The sequence below is a fragment of the Hoplias malabaricus genome, chromosome 3 (assembly GCF_029633855.1).
Source record: "Hoplias malabaricus isolate fHopMal1 chromosome 3, fHopMal1.hap1, whole genome shotgun sequence".
Classification (NCBI taxonomy): domain Eukaryota; kingdom Metazoa; phylum Chordata; class Actinopteri; order Characiformes; family Erythrinidae; genus Hoplias; species Hoplias malabaricus.
In genome coordinates this window covers 32129088-32141710 of record NC_089802.1, presented here as the reverse complement: position 1 = coordinate 32141710, position 12623 = coordinate 32129088, and the positions used below count along the sequence as shown (strand labels likewise).

At 47.1% G+C, this 12623-nt stretch overlaps 1 protein-coding gene across 3 annotated transcripts in view; it reads right to left on the bottom strand.

Annotated features, from left to right (window-relative positions):
• The window catches only part of adam11 (ADAM metallopeptidase domain 11), a 42538-nt gene that overhangs the window by 3905 nt on the left and 26010 nt on the right, over positions 1 to 12623 (bottom strand). For all 3 annotated transcript variants that reach the window (XM_066663699.1, XM_066663698.1, XM_066663700.1), the window contains 12 exons: positions 6526 to 6610; positions 6228 to 6318; positions 5823 to 5874; positions 5000 to 5099; positions 4598 to 4669; positions 4118 to 4210; positions 3344 to 3424; positions 3158 to 3208; positions 2979 to 3042; positions 2720 to 2825; positions 2439 to 2558; positions 1056 to 1224 (listed from right to left, as the gene is read on the bottom strand). In XM_066663699.1, coding sequence (XP_066519796.1) covers positions 1056 to 1224; positions 2439 to 2558; positions 2720 to 2825; positions 2979 to 3042; positions 3158 to 3208; positions 3344 to 3424; positions 4118 to 4210; positions 4598 to 4669; positions 5000 to 5099; positions 5823 to 5874; positions 6228 to 6318; positions 6526 to 6610 — 1084 coding nt within the window. The remainder of the gene's footprint in view (positions 1 to 1055; positions 1225 to 2438; positions 2559 to 2719; positions 2826 to 2978; positions 3043 to 3157; positions 3209 to 3343; positions 3425 to 4117; positions 4211 to 4597; positions 4670 to 4999; positions 5100 to 5822; positions 5875 to 6227; positions 6319 to 6525; positions 6611 to 12623) is intronic.

The window sequence follows — 12623 nt, the reverse complement described above, 5'->3', positions numbered from 1 at the left end:
AATAAAATATAACAGATGGAAAGAAATAAAAAACCTATATGGTACATCAACTGAGAAGAGTATTCAGCTGTTTCTAGAACCTTCCATTTGAAATGGCTCAAAATATTAACCCTAAACATTACAATAAATTAAACATAGCTTTGTGGTAACAACTGTAGCTTTCAGATATCTGTGCTTAAACCGTACCGTATGGAACATCAACACCAGAATTACTGAGGTCTTTTCTGTTCGGAATAAGTAACAGTCCTCGACAAACAGAACCACAGTGATTCCAGTTTCTTGCACTTTGCCTTATTTATTTACATTTTTCTTTACGAAGGGTTCCCAAACAAGGCTTTTCCACAGTAGCCTCTCGCACTTTCCCTTTGTCTGGTGTTTTTTAAATAGACTACAGCCTCTTTTAATACCTACAACCTCTACAAATGTGTGTTTAACAGTGCTTCAGATATGGGACTTATGAGAATGTAAGGAGTAAATGCTCTACTCGCTCAGGCTTTTAGAGCTTGCCTCGTTTAGATAATTTACCAAATGTCTTTCAAATCATGAATATTAGAATATTCAAATATTTGAGCCATCCCTCGTATAACTCAGGGTTTAGCAAGTGTTCTTTAAAAATGTATTATTAATATTTCATAAATGAATAATTAGTATGTTGTTCATCAACAGCAGTCTATAATTAGCCATCGGAAGGGAATAAAAAATTAATCAATGGAAGAATAACATCCGCAGCATTTTTTCATTTATTTTATAGTACATTTATTCTCAGTGTATTATAGACTTTATTCGTTATAATTTTACTAAAGTTTATTTGAAACTTGTGGAGTTTTAGCATCACATTAGAACTTTCTAAAGAGCAATAACACTGTTTGTTTCTTTATGTATCGGTGCTTGAATTGCTTAATATTTATAGTTTTATAGTGTTTCCTAGTCATTTCCATGTCATTTATTGTGGGAAATTTTAGACTGATTCATAAAACAAATCCCTCGGCATGGACAATAAAGCTTTGGATTCTTTAATCTGGAGAAGTAGACACGGATTTGAGTGGTCAGCTCACCCCGTGGTCAGAGCAGATGCGTGATGACGATGACCCTGGGCAGGAGGAGAGATTAAAGGTCATCACGGGCAGACAGCGGTGGTCCAGACACATCATGTTGGGACCACACGGAGTGCCGTCCTCTACATAACCCAGGTCTGAGCCATCCTCCAGTACTGCATGACCTCCACTGAGGAATTAGCACAACAGAGAAACACAGCAGTCATCCAGAGAGACTCTCAGTCCATTCTGACGTCAACTAAAGGGTTTTCATTACTCTCTTTAACACTGATGTTGTATTTATATTATGGCTGACAGTCCTGGATTGACACTTTTTTTCAAAAACACTCATCAGAATTAAATCTATATGTTATGGGGGGAAAAAACACATTTAAGCCACTCTTTTCAAATGTGTGGATTCTTTGGGAGGCTGTAGTTATGCTTTTTTATTTGCTTCCTTACAGCATCACAACGTTTAATGGTTTTTTCCACCATGTCATCTTCAATCATTTTGCTATATTCTATCTGCAGGGGGAAAATAAACACTTAAAGTATGTGGAGCTAAACAACGGAATGAGTGCTGGGTTATACATCAATTATTTGGTGCCTGAAGGAATCAAAACAGACAGCTTTTATTATTCGGACAGTTTCAAATCCCTAATCATGTGTTTTGTCCATTTTTCAACTGCCAAGAACTGTACTCTGCTAAAGAAACTGATCTGAATTTGATTACCCTCTGTGTTGGGGTACCTAGCGCACTGACCTGAACATGTGAGCTGCAGTACAAGCGCGTATCTGTATACGGTGCGAGGAGCAGCTGCAGTGAGGTTTGAGGACCAGTGTAAGAAGTGATTTCTCAGCGTTTACTTGAAATGGGATTCAAGTGTGTTCTGGTAAATGGTATCTCTGTCACTTCGTAAAACCAAAACCTTGAGTAAAAGGTACACCAGGGATTCAATCTACTTTATATTTGTTTGCTGTTTACATTAGCGTTGAGCAGTCTATCATGTGACCAAACACAGCCTCCTGATTCCCCGCCTACATTCATGTTTCTGTTATGTAAAGGGAAGTGAACCCATGTACTTCAACAATATGCAGATAATTTTGGGTTTGGAAATGGAACCGTGCTGTAAAACTCTGACCAGTGCGTACACAGCTCATCAAATATTCTTATTTTTAAAAGGCAACTAACATCTGATTTCGAGTTATATGAGCCCTTTAACTTGAACTGAACCAATTCAAAGTACACACAAACATACAAGAGTAGGGGTTATCAGCAGCAACAGTCAAGGCAGATCCTTTTCCCTTATCAGCCTCTATCTCAGTGTATCTCTACTACTGTTTCTACTGTTTCTAGTCTACAATTCTTTGAATTCAGAAACACACACACACACACACACATACCGGCAGTCCAGGTACTTGTTCTGATGGTAGATCGTGAGGCTTGTAACGTCTCCTTGCAAATCCCCATAGCGCGGCTTCATCGTCATATTAGTACACAGCAAAAAGCCGCACAATACATCCCTGAGAGAGAAAGAGATACAGAGATACACCAGTCCCATTTATATTGTGACCTTTATATAGTTTTGGCCTGAAAACCACTGAGCAGTTGTTAAAACAGGAAACCAGTATCTTGCTACATTGTTCTTTTTTCCATATCTGTGGCGCCGTGAATGTTTACTCACTGTTTGTTGCACTGGACCCATCCCTGTCCACTGAGATCCCGCCCACAGTTGCCCTTCTCTGTGCCCTCCGTGTTGAGCTTCTCATAGCACATACGATCTGCTGCATCTAAACATAAGCGAACCATTAGCTCCTGATGTGTTATAATGTATAGTTAGGGCATTTCATATTTCCGTACTGTTATCCCCCACTGGCCTCTAGGTGGCGACATATAGGTTTTAGACGATGGTGCTGCTGAGACAGGGTTGAGATTGTACTCACTGTGCCCCCACAGAGCTTGGCACTGTGCGTCTCTGGTCTTACATCGGCCGCCATAGCAACGTCCCTGAGAGAACAAGGTCAGGAGAGTTACAACAGTTTCACAGCGGTTACAATATGGAACGAGTGAAAGTGCTGGAAAGTGCTCATTAATCAGTGGAATGAGCACTAGAGTGGATTACCTGTCCAGCATTACACATGTAGCCGTCCAGTTTATGGACATTAGAAGGACACTTGGGATCAAAATGAAAAAAAAGAGATTGTAAGTAATGTTTAATTACGTGACATACACTGTGAAATCTTCACTGTGAAATTAAGTAAGGACATGTCTTTCCGAATCGCTATATATTTATAATGGAGTGAAATACCTGGCTGGAATCACCAGTGCACATCTCTGGGACGTCACAGTCATTTACCGCATCTCGACACACTATACCCCTCTGTTCATACTGCAACACACACACATGCACAGAGAGAGAGAGAACAAGAATTATTTATACACATCTATTCAAACTAATGTAAACCTGGTAGTAATTTATTAAATCAAATTTACACTAGAGGGTGAGTCAAAATTCATAGGACACCCTTTTATTTCAGAAACGAGACAAAAGGGACAAAAGACATATCTGAATACACCAGCGAGTAATGGTGAGAGTGAGGGGCCTATCTTTTAGGCTATGTCCAGAACATGGCCGCCATCTTGAAAGCCGCCATATTGGATCAATGGAAAGTGGTCATGTAGCATATCAAAGAGGACCAGAATTAGCAGAAATCGATTACCAGATTTGCAATATCTCTTGTGGTTCAAAAGTTATCAACAGAGAATATGGCGACTTTCAAGTTTTTAAACACTCTGTCCACTCTGTTAAATGGTCCACCTTGTAGATGTAAAGTCTGAGACAGTGGCTCATCGGTCACTGCACTGTTTGTGCTGGTCGTCCTCTAGTCCTTCATCAGTGGACACAGATTCTTCTCAGTCCAGCAGTGACACTGAGGGATTTAAAAATTCCAGCAGCACTGCTGTGTCTGATCCACTCGTACAAGTACAACATACACTAACACATCTATTCATCTTATTGCCCCCACTGCACTTCACATAGTACATTCCAGGTACTGAATAGACGTAGGTGGTTTGTGCTCACCCTACACCTGTTGCAGCAGAGTCCATTACTGCACATTGCATCATGGGTAAGGGTGCACTTCTTGCAGCATGCTCCCCCAGCTCGGGAACACTCCTGCAACACAAACAGACATTTACACTGCTGTCAGAAGTGGGTAGTCATTAGTCCATTAATTCAGTCATGTGTACTGTTACATTCTAGTCATCATCACTCCTCTTTGCCTTTCTGTTTCCATTTGTTCACATGTAACATATCATAAACCATTCATTCAGACTGCTCCGTCCTCTTTAACTTATCAGATGTCCCCCAGGGTCGCTGATGTAAATGAACACCCACATAAGTCATAGTAAAATGGGTCAGCATGCAGAATTAGAGCTTCCTGTGTGCTTCTATATTTCCTATCACTATATATAAGAAGATCCATGCTGCCTTTATTATTGGATGCACAGTGATACTCAAATTCAGTTGGGCATCATTTTCTCATTTTTTTTATTCACTCACCACTTGGGAGCCACAGTCACACTCTTCTCCTTGTTCCACAAATCCGTTCCCACATTCTGGAGGGTCCAGAAGCTGCATGGATACAAAACACACTTAAAGATTTGACAATGCTTCCGTCTAAGCTAAGTTTTGCCATAAACTTAAACAGGTAAAACCTTAATTATCCTTGTATGTCCCTTCACGTGTCCAGTTAAAATGGGTAATGAATGTTTCGCAGGTCTTGAATGTCAGAAATCATATTATCGCCTCGATTAGACTGTGTGACGCTTCAGGCACGTGATGCTAATTGAGAGTCGTTAGCGGTCTATGGGTCTCGATATTTATGCCATGTCTTGTCACATTGACATAATTCATGTTAAAGTGGTAAAACTGTTTCTTCACCTAAGCCCAGGTCAGACTCACCTTGGTTGGTTTGTTGAAGAGGCAACTGCCCCCTCCCTCCTGGAGGAAACGGACATATTCCTCTATACTGCAACGGGAGAACTTTCTTGGCAGGTAGTACCTAATCAACACACAGAGTGCACAGCATACATTTTATATGCTATGTGTTATATACACTGACATATACCTCTTTTTTTCTACACTCACACTGTAATAATTTCAAACTTAGTAGGTTTACCATTACAGTTTGAAGTCCATCTGTTTCCCTGCCCCCTGATTTTCAATGGTCCGGACCCCAACACATCAGATATTTGGGTAGTGGATATTTTTGATTGGACTATTCCCAGTCCAGAAGTGATACTGAGGGGTTCAAATACTCGAGCATCGCTGCTGTGTCTGGTTGTAACAGAGCAACACGCACTGACACACCATGACGCTGAGAATGACCTACCACCCAAATCATACCTGCCCTGTGCAGGTCCTGTTGGGGTCCTGACCACTGAAGAACAGGGTGAAAGGGGGCAGACAAACTTCTAAGACTGAAATTCTACGACTGTAAATACCCAGCCGATTCCTTAGAAAAACTCAAAGGAAATCACCAGAAGAGAATGAAGTTTGTGATAAAGTTTGTACTAAATGAGTCTTCTGTGTAATTTTCAGTTAAATACGTGTTCTGCTTTTTCCTCTGATGATGGACAATGAATATAATGTTGTCAGTGGTCGCTTTGAGCGCTAGAACAATGTGAGTGAATGTTTTTGTGTGGGAAAGAAAGTGAAAAGAAGAAAACAATGGACAGAGATGACTCAGAGATGTCTTGGGTTTATGAGCTTGTGCTTGACTTACCCAGTGTCCTCCATAATACAGCCAAGCCATGGGTCTGGACATCTACAGTCTCCTGTTACACACACAGAGGAGTAGGGAAATGTGAGTAAATGTCCTGTTTCTCATTCCGTCCTTTACTTTAATTACTCTGACGGTCCACACAAAGTCACCTTGCATTTGAGTCATTACTTATTCCTGGACACATCAATAGTCCTTTAGTCCTTGGACACCAGGGGTGGTGAAACTCTGAGCCAGTGGGCACTGACTGAGTAAAACAGGTGTTCAAGTGGAAGTCCACCCAGTTTTTAAAATTGATTTGTAAAGTCACTGATATGTAAAGAAAAGCATTCAAATTTTCTGTATCTGTGATTCAGTGGCGTATTTAGATGCAGCGTAATCTGGTTTGGAGTCACGCTGTTGCTTTACCTGCAGTGGCGCGGTCTTTATTCCACATCATTCCCAGGTTCTGCCCTAAACTCTGACAAAGTGTGATGGCCATGGGTCCAACGTTTCCATACTAAACACATACACAAAACACGCAGTTTAACTGCAGTTCTTTTTAAGTACTAAGGTGAAGGAATAGTAGTAATTTTAACAAAATATCTTCTATGACATTTTGATTATTGTGAACGTTCTGCACTTCTGTGCACAATATTACCACCGTCATAATAAATGTACGTAGAAGACTGATGGGTAAAGAACGTGGTCCTCATGGCTAAACTACCTCATTGACTCCTCCCCCTCGTGTCGGAGAGCAAATGCCCTCAATGTAGGCAGTGCCACTACGGGCACTGTGGAATGTACGCCCCCTACAGGAGAAACTACATGTTAGTACATTTCAATATATTTCTGGGTTTTAAACATATTTCCTTCTTAATTTCAGTCACTGCCAGCTACGAAACATGAAGCATTCTGGGTACTGATTGTATTATACTTATTATTAATATTGTTATTGCTGATTTTATTTGATTCTATACAGGAATAAAACAAGATACTTTTTTTTTTATGACTGACAAATGTGTTGTGGAGAACACACCACACTTCTCACAGACAGTCACCCGGTGGAAACCCATGAGGACACAGGGAGAACATACCACACCCTTCACAGACAGTCACCTGGAGGAAACCCATGCAGACACAGGGAGAACACACCACACTCCTCACAGACAGTCACCCGGAAGAAACCCACTCAGACACTGGGAGAACACACCACACTCCTCACAGACAGTCACCCGGAGGAAACCCACGCAGACACAGGGAGAACACACCACACTCCTCACAGACAGTCACCTGGAGGAAACCCATGCAGACACAGGAAGAACACACCATACTCCTCACAGACAGTCACCCGGAGGAAACCCACGCAGACACAGGGAGAACACACCACACTCCTCACAGACAGTCACCCGGAGGAAACCCACGCAGACACAGGGAGAACACACCACACTCCTCACAAACAGTCACCTGGAGGAAATCCACACAGACACAGGGAGAACACACCACACTCCTCACAAACAGTCACCTGGAGGAAATCCACACAGACACAGGGAGAACACACCACACTCCTCACAGACAGTCACCCTGAGGAAACCCACGCAGACACAGGGAGAACACACCATACTCCTCACAGACAGTCACCCGGAGGAAATCCACACAGACACAGGGAGAACACACCACACTCCTCACAAACAGTCACCTGGAGGAAATCCACACAGACACAGGGAGAACACACCACACTCCTCACAGACAGTCACCCTGAGGAAACCCATGCAGACACAGGGAGAACACACCACACTCCTCACAAACAGTCACCTGGAGGAAATCCACACAGACACAGGGAGAACACACCACACTCCTCACAAACAGTCACCTGGAGGAAATCCACACAGACACAGGGAGAACACACCACACTCCTCACAGACAGTCACCCTGAGGAAACCCACGCAGACACAGGGAGAACACACCATACTCCTCACAGACAGTCACCTGGAGGAAACCCATGCAGACACAGGAAGAACACACCATACTCCTCACAGACAGTCACCCGGAGGAAACCCACGCAGACACAGGGAGAACACACCACACTCCTCACAGACAGTCACCCGGAGGAAACCCACGCAGACACAGGGAGAACACACCACACTCCTCACAAACAGTCACCTGGAGGAAATCCACACAGACACAGGGAGAACACACCACACTCCTCACAAACAGTCACCTGGAGGAAATCCACACAGACACAGGGAGAACACACCACACTCCTCACAGACAGTCACCCGGAAGAAACCCACTCAGACACTGGGAGAACACACCACACTCCTCACAGACAGTCACCTGGAGGAAACCCACGCAGACACAGAGAGAACACACCACACTCCTCACAGACAGTCACCCGGAAGAAACCCACTCAGACACAGGGAGAACACACCACACTCCTCACAGACAGTCACCCGGAGGAAACCCACTCAGACACAGGGAGAACACACCACACTCCTCACAGACAGTCACCTGGAGGAAACCCATGCAGACACAGGAAGAACACACCATACTCCTCACAGACAGTCACCCGGAGGAAACCCACGCAGACACAGGGAGAACACACCACACTCCTCACAGACAGTCACCCGGAGGAAACCCACGCAGACACAGGGAGAACACACCACACTCCTCACAAACCATCACCTGGAGGAAATCCACACAGACACAGGAAGAACACACCACACTCCTCACAAACAGTCACCTGGAGGAAATCCACACAGACACAGGGAAAACACACCACACTCCTCACAGACAGTCACCCGGAGGAAACCCACGCAGACACAGGGAGAACACACCACACTCCTCACAAACAGTCACCTGGAGGAAATCCACACAGACACAGGGAGAACACACCACACTCCTCACAGACAGTCACCCTGAGGAAACCCATGCAGACACAGGGAGAACACACCACACTCCTCACAGACAGTCACCCTGAGAAAACCCACGCAGACACAGGGAGAACACACCACACTCCTCACAGACAGTCACCCGGAGGAAACCCACGCAGACACAGGGAGAACACACCACACTCCTCACAGACAGTCACCCGGAGGAAACCCACGCAGACACAGGGAGAACACACCACACTCCTCACAAACAGTCACCTGGAGGAAATCCACACAGACACAGGGAGAACACACCACACTCCTCACAGACCGTCACCCTGAGGAAACCCACGCAGACACAGGGAGAACACACCACACTCCTCACAAACAGTCACCTGGAGGAAATCCTCACAGACACAGGGAGAACACACCACACTCCTCACAGACCGTCACCCTGAGGAAACCCACGCAGACACAGGGAGAACACACCACACTCCTCACAGACAGTCACCCGGAGGAAACCCACGCAGACACAGAGAGAACACACCACACTCCTCACAGACAGTCACCCGGAAGAAACCCACTCAGACACTGGGAGAACACACCACACTCCTCACAGACAGTCACCTGGAGGAAACCCACTCAGACACAGGGAGAACACACCACACTCCTCACAGACAGTCACCTGGAGGAAACCCATGCAGACACAGGAAGAACACACCATACTCCTCACAGACAGTCACCCGGAGGAAACCCACGCAGACACAGGGAGAACACACCACACTCCTCACAGACAGTCACCCGGAGGAAACCCACGCAGACACAGGGAGAACACACCACACTCCTCACAAACAGTCACCTGGAGGAAATCCACACAGACACAGGGAGAACACACCACACTCCTCACAAACAGTCACCTGGAGGAAATCCACACAGACACAGGGAGAACACACCACACTCCTCACAGACAGTCACCCTGAGGAAACCCACGCAGACACAGGGAGAACACACCACACTCCTCACAAACAGTCACCTGGAGGAAATCCACACAGACACAGGGAGAACACACCACACTCCTCACAAACAGTCACCTGGAGGAAATCCACACAGACACAGGGAGAACACACCACACTCCTCACAGACAGTCACCCGGAGGAAACCCACGCAGACACAGGGAGAACACACCACACTCCTCACAAACAGTCACCTGGAGGAAATCCACACAGACACAGGGAGAACACACCACACTCCTCACAGACAGTCACCCTGAGGAAACCCATGCAGACACAGGGAGAACACACCACACTCCTCACAGACAGTCACCCTGAGAAAACCCACGCAGACACAGGGAGAACACACCACACTCCTCACAGACAGTCACCCGGAGGAAACCCACGCAGACACAGGGAGAACACACCACACTCCTCACAGACAGTCACCCGGAGGAAACCCACGCAGACACAGGGAGAACACACCACACTCCTCACAAACAGTCACCTGGAGGAAATCCACACAGACACAGGGAGAACACACCACACTCCTCACAGACAGTCACCCTGAGGAAACCCACGCAGACACAGGGAGAACACACCATACTCCTCACAGACAGTCACCCGGAGGAAATCCACACAGACACAGGGAGAACACACCACACTCCTCACAAACAGTCACCTGGAGGAAATCCACACAGACACAGGGAGAACACACCACACTCCTCACAGACAGTCACCCTGAGGAAACCCATGCAGACACAGGGAGAACACACCACACTCCTCACAAACAGTCACCTGGAGGAAATCCACACAGACACAGGGAGAACACACCACACTCCTCACAAACAGTCACCTGGAGGAAATCCACACAGACACAGGGAGAACACACCACACTCCTCACAGACAGTCACCCTGAGGAAACCCACGCAGACACAGGGAGAACACACCATACTCCTCACAGACAGTCACCTGGAGGAAACCCATGCAGACACAGGAAGAACACACCATACTCCTCACAGACAGTCACCCGGAGGAAACCCACGCAGACACAGGGAGAACACACCACACTCCTCACAGACAGTCACCCGGAGGAAACCCACGCAGACACAGGGAGAACACACCACACTCCTCACAAACAGTCACCTGGAGGAAATCCACACAGACACAGGGAGAACACACCACACTCCTCACAAACAGTCACCTGGAGGAAATCCACACAGACACAGGGAGAACACACCACACTCCTCACAGACAGTCACCCGGAAGAAACCCACTCAGACACTGGGAGAACACACCACACTCCTCACAGACAGTCACCTGGAGGAAACCCACGCAGACACAGAGAGAACACACCACACTCCTCACAGACAGTCACCCGGAAGAAACCCACTCAGACACAGGGAGAACACACCACACTCCTCACAGACAGTCACCCGGAGGAAACCCACTCAGACACAGGGAGAACACACCACACTCCTCACAGACAGTCACCTGGAGGAAACGCATGCAGACACAGGAAGAACACACCATACTCCTCACAGACAGTCACCCGGAGGAAACCCACGCAGACACAGGGAGAACACACCACACTCCTCACAGACAGTCACCCGGAGGAAACCCACGCAGACACAGGGAGAACACACCACACTCCTCACAAACCATCACCTGGAGGAAATCCACACAGACACAGGAAGAACACACCACACTCCTCACAAACAGTCACCTGGAGGAAATCCACACAGACACAGGGAAAACACACCACACTCCTCACAGACAGTCACCCGGAGGAAACCCACGCAGACACAGGGAGAACACACCACACTCCTCACAAACAGTCACCTGGAGGAAATCCACACAGACACAGGGAGAACACACCACACTCCTCACAGACAGTCACCCTGAGGAAACCCATGCAGACACAGGGAGAACACACCACACTCCTCACAGACAGTCACCCTGAGAAAACCCACGCAGACACAGGGAGAACACACCACACTCCTCACAGACAGTCACCCGGAGGAAACCCACGCAGACACAGGGAGAACACACCACACTCCTCACAGACAGTCACCCGGAGGAAACCCACGCAGACACAGGGAGAACACACCACACTCCTCACAAACAGTCACCTGGAGGAAATCCACACAGACACAGGGAGAACACACCACACTCCTCACAGACCGTCACCCTGAGGAAACCCACGCAGACACAGGGAGAACACACCACACTCCTCACAAACAGTCACCTGGAGGAAATCCTCACAGACACAGGGAGAACACACCACACTCCTCACAGACCGTCACCCTGAGGAAACCCACGCAGACACAGGGAGAACACACCACACTCCTCACAGACAGTCACCCGGAGGAAACCCACGCAGACACAGAGAGAACACACCACACTCCTCACAGACAGTCACCCGGAAGAAACCCACTCAGACACTGGGAGAACACACCACACTCCTCACAGACAGTCACCTGGAGGAAACCCACTCAGACACAGGGAGAACACACCACACTCCTCACAGACAGTCACCTGGAGGAAACCCATGCAGACACAGGAAGAACACACCATACTCCTCACAGACAGTCACCCGGAGGAAACCCACGCAGACACAGGGAGAACACACCACACTCCTCACAGACAGTCACCCGGAGGAAACCCACGCAGACACAGGGAGAACACACCACACTCCTCACAAACAGTCACCTGGAGGAAATCCACACAGACACAGGGAGAACACACCACACTCCTCACAAACAGTCACCTGGAGGAAATCCACACAGACACAGGGAGAACACACCACACTCCTCACAGACAGTCACCCTGAGGAAACCCACGCAGACACAGGGAGAACACACCACACTCCTCACAAACAGTCACCTGGAGGAAATCCACACAGACACAGGGAGAACACACCACACTCCTCACAAACAGTCACCTGGAGGAAATCCACACAGACA